Source organism: Watersipora subatra, chromosome 1 (assembly GCF_963576615.1).
Source record: "Watersipora subatra chromosome 1, tzWatSuba1.1, whole genome shotgun sequence".
NCBI classification, from domain to species: Eukaryota; Metazoa; Bryozoa; class Gymnolaemata; order Cheilostomatida; family Watersiporidae; genus Watersipora; species Watersipora subatra.
This window is the reverse complement of record NC_088708.1, coordinates 70,270,827-70,294,862: the sequence shown is the minus strand read 5'-3', so window position 1 is coordinate 70,294,862 and position 24,036 is coordinate 70,270,827. Positions and strand designations below refer to the sequence as shown.

Below are 24,036 nucleotides of genomic sequence, written 5' to 3'. Positions count from 1 at the left end.
AACAGGACGTTTTTGCTAACAACTTAGAGCAGTTCAATTGGCACAGTCATACATCAAGCTAGTTTTGGAAGCTCTATTCATGTACATGGATCTTACTCAATCTCTTCCCGTTTTGAATTTATCGATGTCTATTGAGGTTCAACAAGGCTCATTGAGTGACCTTGATAGTGTAATCTTGTTTGCTAACACGCAGTCAGCATTGGCTTTATTGACAGAGCATGACATGTTGTTTGGTTCACCAACAATACTGATTTTGAGAAGGCAAATCCTCCCACTAAAACAATACACTATCAACCTGTTGGGTAGGAGGTAATCCTCAGTGTAGCTGGCCCTTTACTACAATGCCCATTTAAATTTCTTGATAAAATATCTGTCTTCTTGTCTGAGATAGACAACTAAGATAATTTGTGTAAATATAGAAGCCAAGCATTTGGTGCTTTACAAATGCAACAAAATAAACAAATGCAAGTCACATCATGATGTAACATTTATTATTTCTAACCGAACTGTCACAACACAATGCGAATATAAAAATATAAAATTTTATTATAATCGGGCTCGAACTCTAAAAAGTTGCAAATATTCCCAGCACAAATATGAATAAAAGCAAAATGAGAAATTAGCCAGGATCGGGTAGCTATACTGCCCCCTAATGCTCAGCCCATCTGTCACTCTATTCACAGTTTACAAGATGAAGTGATGGTCTGATTATGCACGATGCCTTTCACGATAAAAATGACAATTAAATTGCTTCATGACAATTACTACATAACTATTCAGATTTTATTAAAAGAAATGACCAAGCAGTACATAATGCGGGCGCAAGGAAGCTCATAGCAAATGCTCTGCTCAACATACCCACATGATAGTCAACAATCGAAAGTAGTCAACACAGACCAGTGCACAGGGCTTGCATTGATAGATGCGTAGTCAACTAGTGTACACACTTTCATATTAGCAGGCATAATACTCAAGTACCTGCCGGAGAAGAACCAAGTTGCAGGAAGCAGAAACCCACTCATGGATAAAATTAAAGCTATGATTTACATAAAATTTGTCAAATGAAAAATTTGCTAAAAAACAACGACGACGAGTTTTATCTTATGAAACAAGCTTTTGGTAACTAAATATAGCAAACTGTTTTTTTTCAAGATTTATAAGTTATTGGCAGTGACAACTTGCATACATTCTCAATATTCTTAATCTCTAATAGGGCCACAGTCGTTATCTCGCAGTCAACAACAATTACTTTATCATGCATCACAGCAAAATATCAAGTGAACGCCACTAGGAACCACTAGACTACGAGCAGCTAGTTTAACGATGAAAGGGAAGGCAAGCGCTTGTTGCCAGTGGAGCTACCAGAATAAGGACTGAATGCGCTAAGCTTTACATAAAGAAACACCGGGAGTGATGAACCAACTACGCTCCGAGTAGTTCACAACTACTGATGTGGTTGAAAGTTGGAGGTAGCTAGATGACTAGTGGATGAAGGCGATGTGATCATCGTCGTCTGCATGTTGGCGCCTCCCGGCAAGAACCTACCATTTGATGAATGATTGAAGTCTATTCGCTTGTAATCTGCAATGTAGAACCGAGTAGAATTTTTAATGAATACTTCTGATTGTGAATGTCGCTGAAATGAATATTGTGAAAGGCAAGCAATACCCACCAATGTATAAAGTAAACAAAGTTTTCCACTCACCTGATTGGCTACCCGAATTAGCATCCTGAGATATGAATTCTAGGCCAGCCGGTAGCTGAAACCTCATAGACGGGTCCGTAGATGCTTGCTGCTGTATCTGAGCTGCTAGCTCTAGGGCTTCTGCAAATATTTGCGACACTGAATAGGTTAGCTGCTCATGGCTAAACCTTGCGAGTATCGACGATACCTCACTTCTGACAGACTATGTAGTTGGTGACTCCGTCTCGCCAGCGATTCATTCAACTTAATTCTCAGTCATACTCGCATTCAGGTCCCACTTCACCCCTACTCATATCTTATTATTCCCAACCTAACCCATATATAAAGAGCATGTAAACATTAATTATACATGCATATTTAATCCTAGAGTTGTCATATCATTAATATGATGGGCACAATCCCAAAATGATAGTACATCTAAAATTATAAATTAAAAGCACATTTGGCAGTCCCTGCGCGCCATGAAAGATCATAAGTTATCACTATATGCATAATTAATTCTTCAAGTGATGAGGTGGCTGAGTGGTGTAGTAGTTGAAGCGCCGGACTGTAAAACAGAGGGTCTGAGTTCAATTTCTGTTCAAGGCAATTCGAGACAATTATACCTCGACATACGAATGTCCTCACATACAAAAAGTTGAGATATGAGGAAAATTCCGAGCATTATTTGCCTTGAGATACAAGTATACAAGAGTGTTCTCGATGCGACTTCTAGGTGGCCAAGTACGCGAGAGGTCGTTTATGAGAAAAGCATCGCTTAGTCTTTTTTCATTAGATTAAAGAAGATTTAGAAAGGCTGGCTAAAAGCGAAGAAAAAAGTGAGTTTGAAAACGAGGCAAAAAGAGCTAAGCCAGAAGAAGATAAAAAACCGAGAAAGATTTTGAATTATGTTGTGTAAGGTTAGAACTTATTTTTAAGCGAGTGCATGATAAGCTTGAGTTAAAGTTTGTTTTCTTATGAAGGGTGACAAGCATGTAGCGTGCCGAACGTGTTGCTGTCAAGTTTCTCTCACACCACCATTAGCCTCTACTGCTTGTCTTATAGGTAAGAAATCCTTACATTACTGTATAGAATAATGTTTCATTTTATTGCGGATCCTAAACACTAAATAGGTGTTTGTCACTTTGTGAGCATAGGTGGCGGATTGAAACAATTAAAAACATGTTTTCCCATCACAATATCTTTTTGAGTGTTTTTCCAGAAGATGGGAACGGATTAATTTGCATTTAGTCATTTTGTATAGGAAAACTTGATTTGAGATAAAAAAGGATTGACAGAGTATTGAAATTAAGCACGTATGTCAAGATATGATTGTATTAGGAGTTATCTGCTTCCATCTAGATATTTATCCAAACTTTGCTTTCAGCTAGATTTTAAATTACTTATAATTAGCTTCTGGTCTATATTTTATCCAGCAAAAATTTTTGGGAATCTGATTCTGCTTCTGAAACAAAAGATTTTATTCTATCCATGTATCGGTCAATGTATCGGTTCATCGACCAATTCCTTCAAACTCAACAAGAGATTTGTCCCTTTCTGACAGAAGATCTGCCTGCTTCCAACGAGATATGTCTACTACAGGCAATCCAGGTCAAAGGCCTGCATTGGCTTTACATGTAACAGCTAAAGCAACACATGTTTATCCAAGATATATAGGCTGGGTGCTGACAGCTATACATCCACACATCAAATGGGTACATATAGGGACTAAACATCGGGTTAGGTTTGACAACCATTCATGTGGTAGAGTAATACTCAGGGTAAAAATGAGGGGACTGACCTGGAGAAACTATGGATGGAGGCGAGCTCTGTGTTGGGACAGTTGCAGAATGATTAGTTGCAGATGCCACCATTTCCTCACTTCTTTGACCAACAATTGAATTGCATGACATCTGTTCGTCTGACTGCGATTTTGGCACAACGGTGCATGAAGTTGTCATAGCAGAAACCGTTTCACTGGCTTGCTCTATTAAACATCAACAACTCATTGACATGTTCAAATCATGAGATAAGCATTTCACACTTTTCATAACAAGTAAACATATGGAGAGTTCCTGAACGCAACAGTGATAAAATCTGGGCAAATAAACAAACAACACATATTAGCATTCATATACCTGATTGATAAGTGAATGGAACAGGTTCACTAATTCCGCCACAGGCTTTCACCACGACCTGCACAGCTATTGGTCCGTATTGCGTGTGGTGAGTGTATGCAGGAATTTTGCAGATAAAGTGGGTCTAAAATGTTAAGCAATTGGTTATTAGGATCAACTACCCAAGTACCATCCAACTACCCGAGTACCATCCAACTACCCGAGTACCATCCAACTACCCGAGTACCATCCAACTACCCGAGTACCATCCAACTACCCGAGTACCATCCAACTACCCAAGTACCATCCAACTACCCAAGTACCATCCAACTACCCGAGTACCATCCAATTACCCGAGTACCATCCAACTACCCAAGTACTATCCAGCTACCATCCAACTACCCAAGTACCATCCAACTACCCAAGTACCATCCAATTACCCAAGTACCATCCAACTACCCAAGTACTATCCAACTACCCAAGTACCATCCAATTACCCAAGTACCATCCAACTACCCAAGTACTATCCAACTACCCAAGTACTATCCAATTACCCAAGTACCATCCAATTACCCAAGTACCATCCAACTACCCAAGTACTATTCAACTACCCAAGTACCATCCAACTACCCAAGTACCATCCAACTACCCAAGTACCATCCAACTACCCAAGTACTATTCAACTACCCAAGTACCATCCAACTACCCGAGTACCATCCAACTACCCAAGTACCATCCAATTACCCAAGTACTATTCAACTACCCAAGTACCATCCAATTACCCAAGTACCATCCAACTACCCAAGTACTATTCAACTACCCAAGTACCATCCAATTACCCAAGTACCATCCAACTACCCGAGTACCATCCAACTACCCGAGTACCATCCAATTACCCAAGTACTATTCAACTACCCAAGTACCATCCAACTACCCAAGTACTATTCAACTACCCAAGTACCATCCAATTACCCAAGTACCATCCAACTACCCGAGTACTATTCAACTACCCAAGTACCATCCAATTACCCAAGTACCATCCAACTACCCGAGTACCATCCAACTACCCGAGTACCATCCAATTACCCAGTTCTTGGGAGGCAGCCTAAAAGGCCTCGGAATGCGACTAATGCCCCAAATGTGCTAGAGCATCATCCAGCGAAGCAACTTGGTGCAACTTGTTTACAGCTATATATCGATACTTTTATCGGGTAGTCCATAATCATGTTTATACAAGAGTATCTTACATATGGTGCCACAAAGAACAAATAACAAGGGTATTGTAATATGGTGTCATAAATGCAAAAGCAAAAACTCATACAAGGAAGACTTGAAACTACTAAGTTTACGGATACATCTTTCGACAAAAGATTAAGACTTAGCAATAGACAGTTCTTCTGCATAGCTAGATTATTCTATGTTTATTTTGTTACAGTTGAGCGTACATGTTTCCAGCCATTTCACTAATAGCATACAGCTAATACAAATAAAAAGTGGTTGTTTAAAATTTTCTCGAGCAAACAATTATTTTGGATAATGCTCTACTCGCCTAGACATCTGATGGGCTTTGATATAATATCATCATGCTGTCTTGTAATCTTAAGCATGTTTCATTGTTAGAAATGGACTATGGCTACCAAACCTCCTTGTTCTCATGACCCAACCACATGCAAGATGTAGAAATAAGGAGAACTCTATGGTAGAAATCCTAGTGTCTTACGCGGAACTTTCAACATGCAATAAAACTGGGTGACCAGACTTCTGGTCATGCAGTTATTATGTCACAGTTTATAATTGTCTGTTTGAAAGCCACGAGTGGTCAACACCAATATTTATTACTCCATGGTAATGCTGCTGTTGTAGACACACAAATCTACAGTATGTGACAAAATCTTGATGTCGACAAAGATATTGTTAATTGACATATCTCCAACATTTAGAGATCATTTTTAAAATCTGAAGCAAGTATGCTGACTATTGAATGGCTGCACAAAGGAACAGCTATTTTTAAAACAAGATTATTTTCAAGTCTGGAAAAAATGGTAAAAAACTTTACATTTTATAATATTACATAAATTATGTTTCAAGTATATAATTTTTTTCAATTATACATGGCCATATTAACGTAGCTTACCACAGACAACAGGTCAATCATTGGTCTAGTTGGCAAATTAGTTGTAATTACAACTGACTAGAAAGAATCTGGCCAATTACCAGATAAGCATTTGATATATATTTTTAAATTCAAATAAATGCAGAAAATGTTTTATCACTAAGTTATTAACATTGTGACAGAGGGAAATGGTCAGTTTTGCTCTTGAGGCACTTTCTAACAGTTATACATACATTAGGATACTTTTATTTTGGCCCCAGAGGTGCCTTGTGAAAAGTATCTATTGTTAGCAGGGTTACACGACGAGTGGGTGTCTATTGCTAGCAGGATTACACGAAGAGTGGGCGTCTATTGTAAGCAGTGTGGACATGATGAGTGGGCGTCTATTGTTAGCAGGGGTACACGATGAGTGGTCATATATTATTAGCAGGGATACAAGATGAGTGGTCGTCTATTGTTAGCAGGGAGTATACGATGAGTGGTCATCTATAATTGTTAGCAGGGGTACAAGATGAGTAGTCCTCTATTGTTAGCAGGAGTATACGAAGAGTGGTCATCTACACTAGGAGTAGTCGTCTATTGTAAGTAGGGTTACACTATGAGTGGTTGTCTATTGTTAACAGAGGTACATGACAGCGCAGTCTAGAAATATTAAATATGGACAAATATTTCACACCACATTTACTATGGCTGGTAGGTTCCCACCTACTAAAAATCTTCTGCAAATGTCATTTGGAATGTAATTGGAATTCAAATGCCATGCACACAACCCCTTTGTAGGCAATTCAGTAGTAGCCTTGACTAGACTTAAGCTTTCAGAAATATATCAATGCATAGGCAACATTTTGACATGTTCAAGCAAGTGAAAGAAGTGTAGAGATAGACAATCTTACGAGATGATTGTATTCCTGCTCAATTTCAGCCTCCTGCTCCCAGACGAAACTGTCGGGGTCATTGTCCTCTGGCTGTTGAAATTTGACTTTGAAACCTTTGTTAAAGTTTTTGCCAATGATGAAAAGATCCTGTCCACCGGATATAGGAGCACAGTCAAGTGACATGCGATTAATCTCCGGTTGACCCGCAGGTTGGGCTGCGTGTATGAAAACCAAATTTGTTACATAGCGAGCGAATGAAGTGCCCTTTTGTAGGCACTATATGATGCAAGTTTTAAAACGCTAGAAAGTCTATTAAAAATGTACAATACTCATTAAAAAAAATAAATGAGAGATTTTACAATGTTGTTCAATGCCATAGAATTGGGAGTTGTCTACCAACAAACTTCTGCCACCAGAGAGCTGTCACGCAAGCACGACAGGGGTGATGGACACATGACAGCTGACAGTTAGCGATATTTAGAAAGCTTTTCATACAAACAACATTTTCAACGCCATTATAGGTAACTCTTTCGTTACTACACTAAAATCGCTATTCTGACCAAATTACTTCAAACGGATTTTAGGAAATTCGATATACCACCAATATTTATGCAATATCTCAAGAACTAATGTAGATATTTTTTTACTGTAAAATGCATCTTATTCAGAACAAAATGCTCTACAAGAAAAGTATAAAACTGTTCAGTGAATCCGATTCTCACAAAATTTCTGATACTTCCTTTGCATTGAACGAATGTGGTGAATTTCTTATTGCCATGACGAGAGCGATCTGGTTTTCCGTTTTGAAAAATGATTAGAAATGGAATTGCTTAGCAAAAAGATTTTTGATTGGTTGCACTTGATTGGCAACAAGGTTGTTTTGTTGGAGACAAAATTAGATTGTTCTAGCTAATGTGTAGGCTTCGTAATGAAAAGAATAGTGAAACCCTATTGATAAGCCGATACATTGGTTTACAGTCTGTACTTCTATGACCGCGATAGCCGATACAATCGGCTTACGGTAGCGAAAGAATTGAAAGGCTTACAGAGCGGCTCTCATAGAGATGTAGTTTTACATTTACAGCCTTGACACATGCACACACCATATCTAACTGCTCTGCTGAGCTCTGTTATACATCATACGGTGAGAAACGATAAAGGACGGTGAGGGGACATGTCGAGAGGAGTGTTTTTAGTAACGGAAGCTACTTACTACAAGCAATAATATTGGATGCTGTCTGAAGAGTGATAAGTGTCCCATTTGCTTGACAGAGATTCACACGAAATATCAAACGACATTTTGTACTCTTTTTCTTGTGTTTCACCAGCCCAGTTCTCCTCTCGACATCTGTATTACGCAGCTTCAGGATTCCGATGCAGTCAATCCTGCAACCAATCGGCAAACGCATGCATACATGCTGAAAACAACATGTGCATCAGGGGGAGAAACAAGAGACATGTATGTGATGAAGACAGCATACTCATATCCCTCGACAGAACAGCATGAATGCAGCATATTACAAAAAATAGGAAGGGACTTCGCTGACAAGCAACTTGCAACACGAGTTCTTTGTAAATAGAGCTCCAAGCACCATTGTGCTTCGACACCTGTTACAGCAAGGAGTCAGATGATGATAACTCCAAAATAATAGAGCAAATTCTTAAAACGGACTCTTGTATTAGCTGCAGACGATGTGTTTATGTTATCACATGATTCCCTTTGGTCTATGTTACATGCTTGATAAATTAATAAGACGTTACATGGCAGTATCTAGAATAGAGTGTCGTAGAATCCTCCATGACTTATGAATGCTAATGAACATGAAGGGAAAGTTAATACATTCTCCTTGTTTAAAGCTTTAGACATGGAAATAACAAGGTCAATAAATATTTTCCACAGCGGTAATTGCCGCTGGGAAAATCCCGATAGAATCCGAGCAAGAAAAATGTAGTGGGAAAATTAAAATGGGTAAAATCTGGAAAATTTCAAAACATTTCTCATTCTGATTCTCACGCGCTGAATATCTTCACTTAAACCGTGAACTATTATATAATAATAAAATTGATATTTTAATTTATACAAAATGCACTTTGTAACCTTGATTGATGAAGTGGTGATACTACAAGCCATACAACATAGAATTTTGCTATTTGTTTTTTTACATTTAACGACACGCAATGGTTTATTGCTTAGAAGAGAGAGCACTATACAATAGTGCAATAAACAATGAAAGTATGAAATTGGCAACAAGAGAACAATGTTTCACTAAGTAGGTAGTCGATCTAGGTTGCACTATCCGTGCTATCTTACAGTAGATGCATGGTGCACAATGCCTGCTTTATACCATTATCTATTCCGAGTTAGTTACGGATTTTAGTCTGCACGGCGTTCATCTACTTCCAGACTGAGAGGCTGTCAACGCAACAAATGTTTAGCTCCTAAGCCCAAAATCAAAAGATAATTTTTATCCAACTCAAAAGTTTAGCTTGAATCATAAATTCTCAGTATGTAATATAAAGCCCACCATGCTGTGAAAGATTAATGTGATTTTAGCAGAAGGAAGAATTTTTGTTAACCGTAGCTTTTGCCAATTTTTCAGTAAATCCCAATTATTCTTGGTAAATACGTACTTGTTTTTCCAGGCTGTCCGGGAAATATTGAGTTTTCCTGGGAAAATTACAACCCTGAGGAATATGCATACAAGGCAATGCATACAAGTTAGGAACAATGCACACAGATCGTGGCACTGCATGCAACATTGGGACAGTGAATACGAGATTGGGGTAGTGCATATGCATACAGAAGACTGACAATCCTTTGAACTTATATCTAGAGAATGAATGCTTCTTGTCAAAAGAAGTAATGCCTGTTTTTTGCATTTGTTCACAATGGAAGGTGTCGAATTTGGAAGGCTATTACTCCGTGAAACAAAATCCATTAAAATGCTGGAGGATTATGCCCATCTATCATGATCGGTATGACAATTCTTTAGATTGCTTCTGTGCTACCGCTGTAGCTTATCATTGTGAAGTTATACTTTCATATTGAGCACTCTTTGTTATATTCAAGTGAATAATTTTTGAACAGTTTGTGGTATCTGCATTATAACATACATAATATGTATCGGTAGCGAGCCTATTTCCAGTACATATATTATATGTACTGGAAATAGGCTCGCTATCGATTGTCAATTGACCGAAAGTAAGAGTTGCCTCACCCTACAACTTAGTAACGTTTTAGTATTTCATATAAAGGTTTTTATTAGACCATTTTTATGAAACGATAGTGAAAGTAAGTTAGCTCGCATAAATAATTCACAGTTGTCTGTGTCCCATGTCCAGTACGTAGTATCGCAATAGGTAATCAAACCTACTATCAATACCAATATTACTTTGCGTAAGTACTACCTAAATCCAAAGTACTAACAATATTACTTTACGGACATACTGCCAAAAAATCACAGAACTAACGTTATTTTATCGCAGGGGGTACTACCTAAACCCACAGTATCAAAATTCTTCCTTTATGGAACACTGCTAGGTCTCCTTGGCTAATTATAGCATCAACAGTATTAAAGTATCTGAGATATATTGGATCAAAAGGTCATGAACGGAAATTATTGACTTTGCCAACATTTTTAATTCATGAGAGGATTTTTCAGTAAGCAAGAGCTGATCCAAGAGTTAATTCAAGAGCTGACACAACATAAACAAGAATGGTGGTATTTCACGTTCTACGGCGTGGGAGTACCGGCGTGGGAGTACCACTAAAATATATTGTCAATATGCTGCCATTAAACGGAAACACATTAGACCTGAGGCCATGACTTGTACGATCAATAGTGTCCTAGCACTAGTAGAGTCTCATGATCTGAACACATTCTGATCTACTTACGTTTGTTTATTTAGCTGATGTCAAATTCCACTATGACCAATTTAAATAACGTTAAATTCCACTTTGACGATTAATGAATATAATGGACAGAACATGCAGCGAACGTGTGATTGCTTCACAGAAGGAAACGAGAATGCTCCAACAGTAAAGGCACCGATCAGCTAGAGCGTGTACACCAACAATCGATCACATGTATAAGAAATCAATAAGATACTACCACAAAGGTGCCCATAGATTCATCGTTGGTTCTGTTCAGTTTTAACTTTTGTGACAAGAAGTCTGACCTTGGGGAATGTATGTATAGGTAGGATTACAGATTACTTTATAAAAAATGATTAGAATTTCCAAATGATGGCAGATTATCTAGGGTGCAAGAGAGAGGACTCTCCATTTTTACAGAATGCAATGGAGTTGCGTACTCCATTGCTTCCCAAATTCATAGGAATTTCTTACGATATAGCAGGTCATACTGGCATCACCAACTGATTCTACTGTTCAACTTTGAAGATGTAATTTCTATTTACAATACGAGATAATACATACAGTATATACATATAGTATATAATATTATAATATAATAAATATATATATAAATATATAGTAATTACATATAGTATTACAATATAATATATAATATTTATCATATTACCTAATACATGTATATTAATATATATTATATAACTAGGAGAATGCCCCGTGTTGCACAGATATTAAAAATCAGTTTATAAACAGTGACAGGTAATGTAGTTGCCTGCCACTTGCCATTAACATGGCACATTGCCAATGGCTAATTTGAGCGAGCTAGTAATTTAAACTCACTAATAAGAGCAAGCTTTAGTGACATTGTGCCGTAACATAATGCTATACGTATTTTAGCCTAAATAAACACTCATATCGCCTAATGAATCCATCAATCTCCAGTAGCTCAATTGGTAAGATATATGCCTGGTTTGAGGTTCAGAGATCAAATCCAGCATGAAACAGATATTTCATTCCTAAAGTTTAATAGCTATAGCCGAACAAACCGAAACATTTTTACAAACTTGAGATTTATATATGTATACATTTATAATATTATTATAATATAATTTTATAGCATATTTATAATAAATATAATAATAATTTTTATAAATCTTATAAATGTGGAAAGTGAGAAAGAAGTCTTTAAAGTTGAACGCAACAAAATTACTTCCCGCAGACCAGTGAGAAGATAACTAATAGACGTGTACCAGGCCCAATAAGATATCATAGCAGACTAGGGTATCCTGCTATCTTTAATAAGTTGTTAGACAATCCTAGGAGTTGCTACCCAAACCAGTTTAAACAAAAGCGTAACAGTAGTCAAGTCTAAGCATTTCACAAAATGTCTTTGGGGCAGATAACTTTACTTTTGTCAATAGCAATTTTTCTATGACATCATTTTCTGTTGTTTGCGTCTTTGAATAATGTTGTTTAAAAGAGTATGACAGTCACCTCGAAAGTAAATCTAATCACTAATATAATAATGAGAGTACTTTCATTGCACCAAATTCTTGAAAGAGTATTGCTGATACATGCAGACCTATTGTGTGACTGTCTATCAATAATATATCTAATATATCGCCATCGCATAGCATGGGAGTCAGTGAAGTTTAATATTGATTAACGGTTGACTTGCAACAAAATTTACATTACAGTTATTTGATATCAAAAGATTCACCATGTCTTACTCTGTTGTGTTGTAGATGCAAAATATGTGGAAAGGTGATTACAAGTTCGAACAGTTAATCGCAGCCACAGTAGTTTGGATACTCTTTCCAAAACGGCTCAAATGTGACGTAGCTGTGGTAGATGGTTTCTGTTTACACTTTCATGCAACCTCATTCGTCGAAATATTTTAACAAATATACTTCACGCATTCAATAAAACCATGCCTATTGTTCTTACGCGTCTGTTTTATCATCATTGTAATGCTGTCACTTTTAGCAGCGATATCTTATAACTTACCGTAAAAATTCATTTAATTTTTTAACCTTAGCTCGAAGGAGTACTATCATTGTCTGATAATCACGACGAGCCTGTTGGTCACCTGTGATACTCGAAAAGTGCTGCAGAAAATATTTGCGAAGTACTGGGTCACATGATCAGATTACGACTTGCCAATTAGACCAAGCCGAAACAAAACTGTAAAGTAGCGAGCATCTATATTTGATACAGGGTCTTCGGTAAAACCCGAAGTGTTTGTCATAAACTAGTGTTACGATAGGTTTTATATTGAGCTTTTTATTGGCCTTTCAACTCACGTGAGAACATCACGTGACAAGACAATAACCAAACTGTAAAGACAACGTCAGAGAAATAAACAGATTCCAATCTACGGCGGCTTTTCATTTTTGAGCTTTTAAGAGCTTGTAATCACATTTCCACATATTTGGCACCCACAACACAACAGAGTAAGACATGGTGAATCTTTAGATACCAAATAACTGTAATGCGAATTTTGTTGCAAGTCAACCTTTAAGTTTTTCATCTTCCCATCTACCTTATTGAACTATGATAACAACATTGCAAATAAAACTTTTCAATTTTAGCTGCAGTAAAAACATGAAAACAGTCTAATTGAATAACTGTTCGCTATTTGAACAGATATAAAGTATTGGGTACTTCCAAGTGAAACTAAAGCCTGGTTTCCATATGACAGCGCAATGATCGCGCAAGGCCCAGTGATCGTGCGCAATGCATTTCTTGGGCCGCGAGGCAGTGTTTCCATATCGCGCGTAAGCTCTATGCTTGCTTTGGACAGGGTGGATATTTTCCTTACTTTTTCGTAGGAGAGACATAATTCTTCGGAAAAACAGACCTCCGTTGCGAAATTACGCTGTCATATAAAAATCAGGCTTACTCTTTCGTACGGGAGACCGATTTCTTCGGAACAAAGCCCTTCGCTGGAATTGTGGGATAGGTTGAAAAGGTCTAGCGGTGTATTGTGGGATACATAATCGCACGCACCCATCGCAAAGATCCATTCTGTTGGATACTTGCGATCAGCGTACGCACGTCGCGCGACCGTCGTGCGTTGACATTTCCATATCACAACTGGCCTACGCACGACGTCGTGCGCCTTGTTGCGCGCCTTGCGCTGTCATATGGAAACCAGGCTATAATTTAGCAGTTAACTCAAGCCGTTGGCATTTCAGCATTCCATCATGCAAAAGAGGCAAGTCTACAAAAGGATTCAGCGTGAAATCAAGCATGAAGAAGTTTTTGCTGTATAAAGTTGTTAGAACTCCTGCGCCATACATTTAGGACAGTGATTACTATTATGTGTCGTTTCGACCAACTTGGTTATGACACGCAAACACCGGAGTTTGATAACAACACAGTAATACTGGCTGACTTAGCTACCCTGATATTGTAGACACTGGTAGAGGTAAATGCCGAGCTTATGAAGAATACAGCCAATGATTGTACCATACCAATGACTATACCAATGACTATACCAACTTGTTTGGTCTATAACCAACTTGTTTGGTCTATAACCAAGTTGGTTGGTCTAGAACCAACTTGGTTGGTCTATAACCAAGTTGGTTGGTCTAGAACCAACTTGTTTGGTCCATAACCAACTTGGTTGGTCTATCACCAACTTGTTTGGTCTATAACCAAGTTGGTTGGTCTATAACCAACTTGGCTGGTCTAGAACCAACTTGGTTGGTTTATAACCAACTTGGTTGGTCTATAACCAGCAAAGTTGACCTATAACCAACCGAGTTGGTCTATAACGAACAAAGTTGGTCTATAACTAACTTGGTTGGTCTATAACCAACTTGGTTAGTTTATAACAAACTTGGTTGGTCTATAACCAACTTGGTTGGTCTATAACCAACTTGGTTGCTCTATAACTAACTTGGTTGGTCTATAACTAACTTGGTTGGTCTATAACTAACTTGGTTGGTCTATAACCAACTTGTTTGGTCTATAACCAACTTGTTTGGTCTATAACCAACTTGGTTGGTCTATAACCAACTTGCTTGGTCTATAACCAACTTGGTTGGTCTATAATCAACTTGGTTGGTCTATAACCAACTTGCTTGGTCTATAGGGGGTCCTCCCATGTTTTGTGACGATTCTGACGACCCGACGACAGGGATATTTAAAAAGTGACAGACGAGACGACCATTTACCAATGTAGGTGACGAGGATTGCGTAAATAGGATTACTAAAGGTACGGCTGCACGTAACGAATTTTTCGTTGGTTCGGAGTTCTGGCCGAAATCACGAAAAACGCAGAATTAATCGGTCAAAATTCACAGAATTATTTGAGCTGTGCATGCCCACCGAGTTCGTCGACGAACGCTTTTAACAGATTAAACAAATTATTAGCGAGCATGATTCTAGCGGCTTTAGCAATTAGTATAGTCCAAGACATGTACCGTGACACACAATAAAAATACGAAAGCATTTCAACATAGAACGCGCGATAAAACTATCTAAGTCGCGCTATTTTTAGTTGGCGAACACGACTTTAGCAAATTTTAAGATATATGTAGTCCGAAAACATAATGCGACACACAAGAAAATTATTACAGAAAGTTATCATAGTAAATACGATGCAACTAACTTGTTTGCGCTAGAGATGTCGACATTCTCTACCGCAAAACTTTTGCTGGTAAAAAGGAAATATAATTAAAAAATAAACAAATTGTAGCTATAGCGTCCAAACAATAAATGCATTCAATAACGCAATCTAAGCAGTTGCATCGTGTGTACTATGTTGATTTGCACTTATACTTCTACTATTGTGTGTCATTATACGTCTCTTAGACTATACTAATTGCAAAAGCTGCTGAGATCGTGCTCGCTAGCACGATTCTAGCAGCGCAGAATAATTCTGTGTGTTTCAATCATTTCGTGATTTTGGTTAGAACCAACGGAAATTTTGTTACGTGTTGCCGTACCGTTACTAACTTATTATTTGTTCATAAATCACCACGGTCAACCGAAACTTCACTAGTTTTGGTTTGAAGCATCTGGCCCAGCATTTATAGACTGCCAAATAATTAAAGCAATGAAATGCCACGACATTGACAGCAAATTCGTTTCCAAGTCTGCGACTGACAGTGATTATTAAAGGCAATCTCGGTCTATTTTCAGTACAAGAAATATAGCTCTAAAAACCTAAGACGGCTGTCACTCTTCGCGGAGTAATCAGCAACGCTCCCAAACATCACTAATATGTTTGTGAAGGTCGCTGGTTGAGCCATGCTTTTGGTTAGCAGAAGTTTAAACCTAGCGAGTTTCAGATTTTTAACGCAACCCAGTGCCACCAGTATAGATATTTGTATTAAAATAACGAATGTGAAGAAAGAGGTTGTTTTGGTTACCAATTTGAAAAAGGTGACAGTGATTTTAAAAGTGACGACAGTGATTTTAAAAGTGACGACAGTGATTTCAAAAGTGACTATTCTGATGACAGCTTTGTGTGGTAGGACCCCCTCTATAACCAACCAAGTTGACCTATAACCAACCAAGTTGGTCTATAACCAACCAAGTTGGTCTATAAACAACCAAGTTGGTCTATAACCAACCAAGTTGGTCTATAACCAACCAAGTTGGTCTATAACCAACCAAGTTGGTCTGTAACCAACCAAGTTGGTCTATAACTACCACCAAGTTGGTATAAACTTGGGTGGGTATTGATTTCCACAGCTCAGGCCTGGACATTGCTGTCATATTATTGAACTGTTCCTAAACACACACAGGTATTGATAGACTAAACAGATAACAATTAAACACTGTTAGTCTTTCTTGCCAGAGCGAGAAACTGTAATTGTTGAAGAATAACTCCAGCTAACCCAGTGGTTCCCAACCAGGGAGGAATTCTTCTCTAGAGGGGAATTTTGAATATACAAGGGGGGAACGGAAAGGTGTCTGATTTATTAAATTTTTAATTTATGCTTGCAGTGCCATGTCTGTTTGGGTTTCTTCCTTCAACATTTTGGTTTTATCTATAACAATAGTTGCTAATAATGAGCTACTAGTCATAACCCAGATATATATGAACACATCCATCCAGATTTTGATTGGATAGTAAGTTAACCTAGTCATAAACCAATTCACCGCCATGCCGAAGGTCATGTATTGTTGTGTGTTGTATGCATGCTGTATAAAAATTAATAATATGTTGTTATATGTTTAGATATGTACAATAAATAGGATTATAGTTTGTATCAGTTGTTTTTAGTCATGTGAGTTAAAAGTGTGTGCGGAATCAAATTTATGAAAAGGCGTAAGGGGGGAACTGAATGAAAAAGGTTGGGAACCCCTGAGCTAACCATACTATTACGAGCCTTCTCAGCTCAACTAATTAGATTAAAATAGCATGCAAGTTAACCAGCGCTAGGAATGAAGGTGCTGCCATATGTTATGAGCCACATTTATTTTGGGTCTCAATAGTATAGCATTCGTTATTGTACAAAGATTAAAGCAGTTATTGTGAATACTTGGGGAGAAGGTATGTGAGCAGCGAGTCGTAAAGGCATCTCTGACAAGGGGTATGTATTGGCCTCTACAACACGTTGACCTCTACCGGATTTCATAAATATCTAATGTTTGTAGGCTACACAACCAGTCACTTGTTGTGTAGTGAATGCATTGGCTAAATGCCATTGAATTTTCCTATTGCAGAATTGCAGATTATGGTGTTGATTGTTTATCAGTAAAAGGGGCATGCATTGAATAACTCGTGTTGGTGGGAACACTGAGGTCTTAATGGTCAATCATTGCGATTCATGAACAGTCACAATTACAATATATCCCATAGGAAAACATGAGAATGTAAAAGAACCCTGAATATTACATTGCAGCTAAGCATTGTTTTGCATGCGTGAACATGATCACCAAGATTGTGAATAGCGTGTATTTATGTTCGGCAACAGGGTATATCCTGTTAGTGAACCATGTGGTATATTATGTGTTACCATACAATAACAATCTGTATGGGCTAGTAAAAAGATGCATACATAAATATTGAGCTGCAACCACACACATAAGATGATGTAGCAGAAGTTGTCTGATTACCTTACCACCAGCTATGAACACAGTGTCACCAGTTATGAACAAAGTGTCACCAGCTATGAACACAGTGTCACCAGTTATGAACAAAGTGTCACCAGCTATGAACACAGTGTCACCAGTTATGAACAAAGTGTCACCAGCTATGAACACAGTGTCACCAGTTATGAACAAAGTGTCACCAGCTATGAACACAGTGTCACCAGTTATGAACACAGTGTCACCAGTTATGATCACACTGTCACCAGCTATGAACACAGTGTAACCAGCTATGAACACAGTGTCCCCAGTTATGATCACAGTGTCACCAGTTATGAACACAGTGTCACCAGTTATGATCACACTGTCACCAGCTATGAACACAGTGTCACCAGCTATGAACACAGTGTCCCCAGTTATGATCACAGTGTCACCAGTTATGAACACAGTGTCACCAGTTATGATCACAGTGTCACCAGTTATGAACACAGTGTCACCAGTTATGAACACAGTGTCACCAGTTATGAACACACTGTCACCAGTTATGAACACAGCGTCACCAGTTATGATCACAGTGTCACCAGTTATGAACAGTGTCACCAGTTATGAACACAGTGTCAGCAGCTATGAACACAGTGTCACCAGCTATGATCACAGCGTCAGCAGCTATGCACACAGTGTCAGCAGCTATGAACACAGTGTCAGCAGTTATGATCACAGTGTCACCAGTTATCAACACAGTGTCAGCAGCTATGAACACAGTGTCACCAGCTATGAACACAGTGTCAGCAGCTATGATCACAGTGACAGCAGCTATGAACACGGTGTCACCAGTTATGAACACGGTGTCACCAGCTATGAACACAGTGTCACCAGTTATGAACACAGTGTCCGCAGCTATGAACACAGTGTCACCAGCTATGATCACAGCGTCACCAGCTATGATCACAGCGTCACCAGCTATGCACACTGTGTCAGCAGTTATGATCACACTGTCACCAGTTATCAACACAGTGTCAGCAGCTATGAACACAGTGTCAGCAGCTATGATCACAGTGTCAGCAGCTATGAACACAGTGTCACCAGCTATGAACACAGTGTCACCAGCTATGAACACAGTGTCACCAGCTATGAACACAGTGTCACCAGCTATGAACACAGTGTCACCAGTTATGAACACAGTGTCACCAGTTATGAACACAGTGTCACCAGCTATGAACACAGTGTCAGCAGCTATGATCACAGTGTCAGCAGCTACGAACACAGTGTCACCAGCTATCAACACAGTGTCACCAGCTATCAACACAGTGTCACCGGCTATCAACACAGTGTCACCGGCTATCAACACAGTGTCACCAGCTATCAACACAGTGTCACCAGCTATCAACACAGTGTCACCACCTATCAACACAGTGTCACCAGCTATCAACACAGTATTGCCAGCTAAGAATATGGCTATACTCACGTGGCTGTCATGTTCTTGGTCTTATCAAACTCCATCTCGATGACCGTAGTACCATTTACTTGTGTTGCTCGGCTTGAAGAGGCATTTTTTCCACTAATTCTGCAAGCTTGATAGAAGCCATGTGGCTTTACCTTGCCTGAGTCTGCACCAATAAATATCTCTAGTCGGGCTTCTGCTGTCCACCCCAGCAACTGCAGAGACAAATCCTTCGCTCATCAATCAGCATACATTTACAGCAATGGACTCAAATCTAGGGACGACTCCACAAATTATAGTAATCTATGTTGATAAGCTTGTAATAACTGTTAGTCATGATAAATGTATGGCAATCTATACACCTGGAAAGAGACAATGGAAAATAATCCCTTTGGATAGTTGAAGCGAAATACCGTTATGTACCTATTTGTATTTGAACATTTGAAACAAATCACTTTTGATATGTATTTGTGGCCCTGAAAAAGATCAAATCAAGCTTATTCAGTAGTAAATATCACTAATACATCTACCCTTGGCTTTAATAACAAGTTCCCATCATTTCGGCATTCTCCTCATCAGCTTCTTGAAGTGTTTTCTCATCGCAGTCTGCCATAACTTTTGGTGTTTGATTTGTCTTTCACTCGCAGTTCACTAATCTGTTGATGATATTCTTTATTGTGTTTAGGTCAAGCTTTTGGGTGGACAGTTAGCATTATCTTTATGATCTGTCTTTTACCAAATGTTTTGGTGGCATAGCGCATTATTGGTCATTTGGGAAGAGATCCTAGGTGCTACCAGTCCTAGATCACTGTTAGTGTTGCCAACTTTAGTCATTTCTGCTTGTGATCTTCTGTTAATAGCTGTTTTTTGCAAGCGTTGCAGCCTCAAAGTCCATGGACCAAAATAGCTCTATGGTATGTGGGAAAGTATATGAGCAGTGGTGGTTTCCCTCTATGATTTAGTCAGCTGAGGACTGAACTGATGGCAGTGCTTCAGTGCGATTCTGACAAGAGAATGACCAGCTCTGATAAAGGTCTCCCATAGTCTTTTACCTTCAGTCTCCGGGCCCCATTTCATTACTATTAAGATGAAACTACTATTTCACTACTGTTAACTACACTCACCTCCTGTGCTATTTTACTACTGTTAACTACACTCACCTCCTGTGCTATTTCACTACTGTTAACTACACTCACCTCCTGTGCTATTTCACTACTGTTAACTACACTCACCTCCTGTGCTATTTAACTACTGTTAACTACACTCACCTCCTGTGCTATTTCTCTTATAGATTTACAATTTTGATTCAAGTAAATGATCATTCTTTCCTTATACACATGTACTGGGTTTGCCCACCCTGACTGCCCTTATACGCAGGTACTGGGTTTGCCCATCCTGACTGCCCTTATACACAGGTACTGGGTTTGCCCACCCTGACTGCCCTTATACGCAGGTACTGGGCTTGCCCGCCCTGACCACCCTTATACACAGGTACTGGGTTTGCCCACCCTGACTGCCCTTATACGCAGGTACTGGGCTTGCCCGCCCTGACTGCCCTTATACACATGTACTGGGTTTGCCCACCCTGATTGCATTTATGCTAAAAAAGCAGCCGATTTGCTCAACTTTGGTTTTAAATTTATAGTACATAACGATGTTTGACACTAAAATCTGGTAGGTAATTGTTGACACCCATGGGTTTTCCCTAACACATCATAAAATTGTTCTATCATTAATTAATCAGGTTTAATAGCTATTCAAGGAATGCTTAAAGTTCATTACTGTGGAATTATAATTACTAGTAAATAATAGCTGCCGCTACAGCTCCTGTGTTACTCCTATACTCTTGTCACATGTATAGAACTAAACTAGACAACATAAGCTTTCAGTTGATACCACATTATAACAATTTGGACAACACAATAGTCCATCTAATAAACACGAGAAAACACACTTACAGCAAAGAACAAAGGCGCCTACAGACTTTTTTCAGCCCTGTAAAGCTACAGCTTAAAAACTGCACTAGCACTGTACATTACCACAAGGATTTTGTACTATCAACATAATAAATAACAGCCTGAGAGCTCATTAGATTTTCCATAGGACAATACTAGTAGGGTTACCCACCTGAATCATAGGATATCCCTGTTGTTGGGAGTCCTTGACAGCACCCCGACTGCCTTCCGTCATGTAGCGGGCCCTGTGCTGAGCCTCTGGTTGCTTCAATATTTTGAGCATAATGTTATTGTAAGAATCTGAAAAAGGCTGTGTGAGTGGTGGCGTCTTTGGGATTATCTTTCTGCAAAAAAAGACAAACCAGTTGAGCCAGCCACTGTTGAGGAAACAATTTAGATGAAACTTCCAGAGTGTCAATCCTGTTAAAATATAAAATTTTGGTGTTTGTCTGTTGGTCCACAGCACTTCTTGAGATCAGTTTTTTAAATGACTCCGTGGCATCTCATTTTTTGTGTCTATACTAAAACTGTGTCATGGACTGTGATATGGATTGTGTCAAATTAAAACCATGTTTTTTGTTCTTTTATTTCCTGCTTTACCACTTTATGGAAACTGTTTGGTACTCAGAATCTCTAATCACCATATCGATGGCCTTGTGATGCTACAAGCACTAGTTGCAATCATCAGATTAAGGTTTCAGGGCTGGCCTTCTGTCATGAACAATATTATCAATGAGTATCAACCTTTGCTACCACTATGTAGGTTCATGACTATATTTCTTAGGATTCTTCCAACGTATCAGCATTTTGTTATTAAACTGGTGTCATGGACAGTCGGTTAGATAAATCTATGGCCTCAGAGAGCTAACATAACGTGCTCATAACAAAATGCAAAGAGAGTAAAGTTTCGTGCTAAAGCCTAAGTGCGTCAACAGATAGCAACGTCAGCTATGAGGAAGCATGCACGATTATGGAAAACATGATTTCAACAAGCTGCAACTCAAAAGGAACACATAAGCATTCACAGTAACTGGTACATAGAATGCTATGTTTATTGATGTTTTATTCATTCCATAACAAGTTCATAGGTTTGTGTCAGGGCATCAAACACTGTTATACAAAACAAGATCAGACACAATGAAGCAGGTCAAAGTAACTAGCAAGCCGTGTTACATTGCGACATCAGAACTGACTCATAGCTAAGGGTTAAGCCATCACCATTCCTAGATGCACAAGCAGTTATTAGTTAAGGGGGCCCCAGCACTAGTGGTGCACCCCCAGCACTAGTGGGTTGCTTAATGCAAAAACTGCTGCACATATTTATATTTTGTCTATGTAGGAGTTTGGTCATTCACGATCAAATGACTGATATTTTAGGAAACAGTAAAAAGAGCTGATAGAATTTACAGTAAGAATAACCTTGTGTTATTCACAATACTCGCTCACAATTTATTTATAATTCGTGCTTTGTAAGATATTCCGAGTTAGTGAACAGTAATCTGGTAGTTAGTGCACCCCAAAGTATACCTTGTTGAATAATAAATACCTTCAGATCTTTTTGGAGAGGAATGAGATGAAGCAGAAATACTGATTGACTGGTTTTAGCAAACAACTAAAATCTATTTTCAGGTGAAGGTATAGATGAATAAGAAGAGCGTTCAGGTAGCTGGCACGATGCAACACCAAAGGGTAGTCAGACGCGCTTGACCCAAATTTATAATCTCTGAAACTGCTTATATTTGGTTTTCAAAGAGAAAACTTCTGCCATGTTTAGGTGAAATTCTAAAAAGACCTCCAACCAGGCCTTCTGTGGCAACACTGACAGCTGCTCACTGAAAAAGCCAAGTCAATGCAGAGAGTGGGTTCAATCACAGCCATCATGGTTTACCATTACTTGGAAAAGTGACTACAAAGATTCGAGCCAACAAAAAACTTCTAAAGATATTTTGCAAATTATAGCAACTATGAATACGGTCAGTGTAAACTACCACACAAAAAAGAACAAAGAAGAAGATGGCAGTCAATACCTTCCAAAAAATATGCCATCCATGAACTGATATTGATTGATTGATCAATTGATATTGATCAACTGATTTTCTGAACCCTCTTGCCTCCAAGTTAACCTAATTCAATGATTGATATAACAGCTGGCTTCTAAGTTCTAGCTGCTGACAAGAGGCCTAGAAAAGTCACATCGGTGATCTAACAGAAGATGAATCTATGCAAAACCTACCAGTATGCATCTACGTGTATCTTTCGCTAGAAGGTGTGTGAGCATAACCATGAGAGCTGTTTTATAGCAGCAGATATCACACTCACCGGCGAATGTCACGGGGCACTTGTTGCAAGGGACTGTCAGTGTAGGACATCTGATCAAAGAGCTGGCCGTTCATGGACTCTGAACTAGGCAATACTGATTGGTTTCCAGCGCCAGGAGATATTCCATGGCTGTGAGGTGAGCACTGATCTCCAATTCCAGAGAAATTGCTGTGGAGCAAAGTCGAAAGACTAATAGAATGAATACTATGCCAAAGGCTGCAAGCGAGCCTACCTAACACAAGTGATCTAGGTACACCAGAGGCAGGACGGTATACATTAGCTTACAGAACAAAATGCAGAGCTGCCATTGAGTGCTCCTGTATAGAGAAAGAGTGAGAGTGAGAAGAGGAGCAACACTGAGTAAGAAAAACTAACAAAGGTAATGACAGAGGGCGAGCATTAGTAACGGCGTGTTACTCCATTGGATACATGATTTCATCCATATTTTAGCTATTTTCTGGAATGAACACGTATAACATGAGCTGTTAATCATCGAGATCAACATTTGGCAATAACATGTTCTCATGTCTTTAGTTACTAAAACGTCCTTTGGCTTTTAATGGTCTCTTTACATATACTGTAGGCAAGGTTTCAATGGTATGGTTGTA

At 38.8% G+C, this 24,036-nt stretch overlaps 1 protein-coding gene across 1 annotated transcript in view; it reads right to left on the bottom strand.

Moving 5' to 3' along the window:
* Positions 1–469: 469 nt before the first annotated feature.
* LOC137397165 (nuclear factor of activated T-cells 5-like) overlaps positions 470–24,036 on the bottom strand; it is a 34,842-nt gene continuing 11,275 nt past the window's right edge. Inside the window, exons 5-13 of the mRNA XM_068083457.1 lie at positions 23,429–23,596; positions 21,282–21,453; positions 19,179–19,369; positions 8,003–8,175; positions 6,808–7,004; positions 3,823–3,946; positions 3,486–3,671; positions 1,706–1,825; positions 470–1,581 (exon numbers count right to left, since the gene is read on the bottom strand). Coding sequence (XP_067939558.1) covers positions 1,445–1,581; positions 1,706–1,825; positions 3,486–3,671; positions 3,823–3,946; positions 6,808–7,004; positions 8,003–8,175; positions 19,179–19,369; positions 21,282–21,453; positions 23,429–23,596 — 1,468 coding nt within the window. The 3' untranslated portion in view covers positions 470–1,444. The remainder of the gene's footprint in view (positions 1,582–1,705; positions 1,826–3,485; positions 3,672–3,822; positions 3,947–6,807; positions 7,005–8,002; positions 8,176–19,178; positions 19,370–21,281; positions 21,454–23,428; positions 23,597–24,036) is intronic.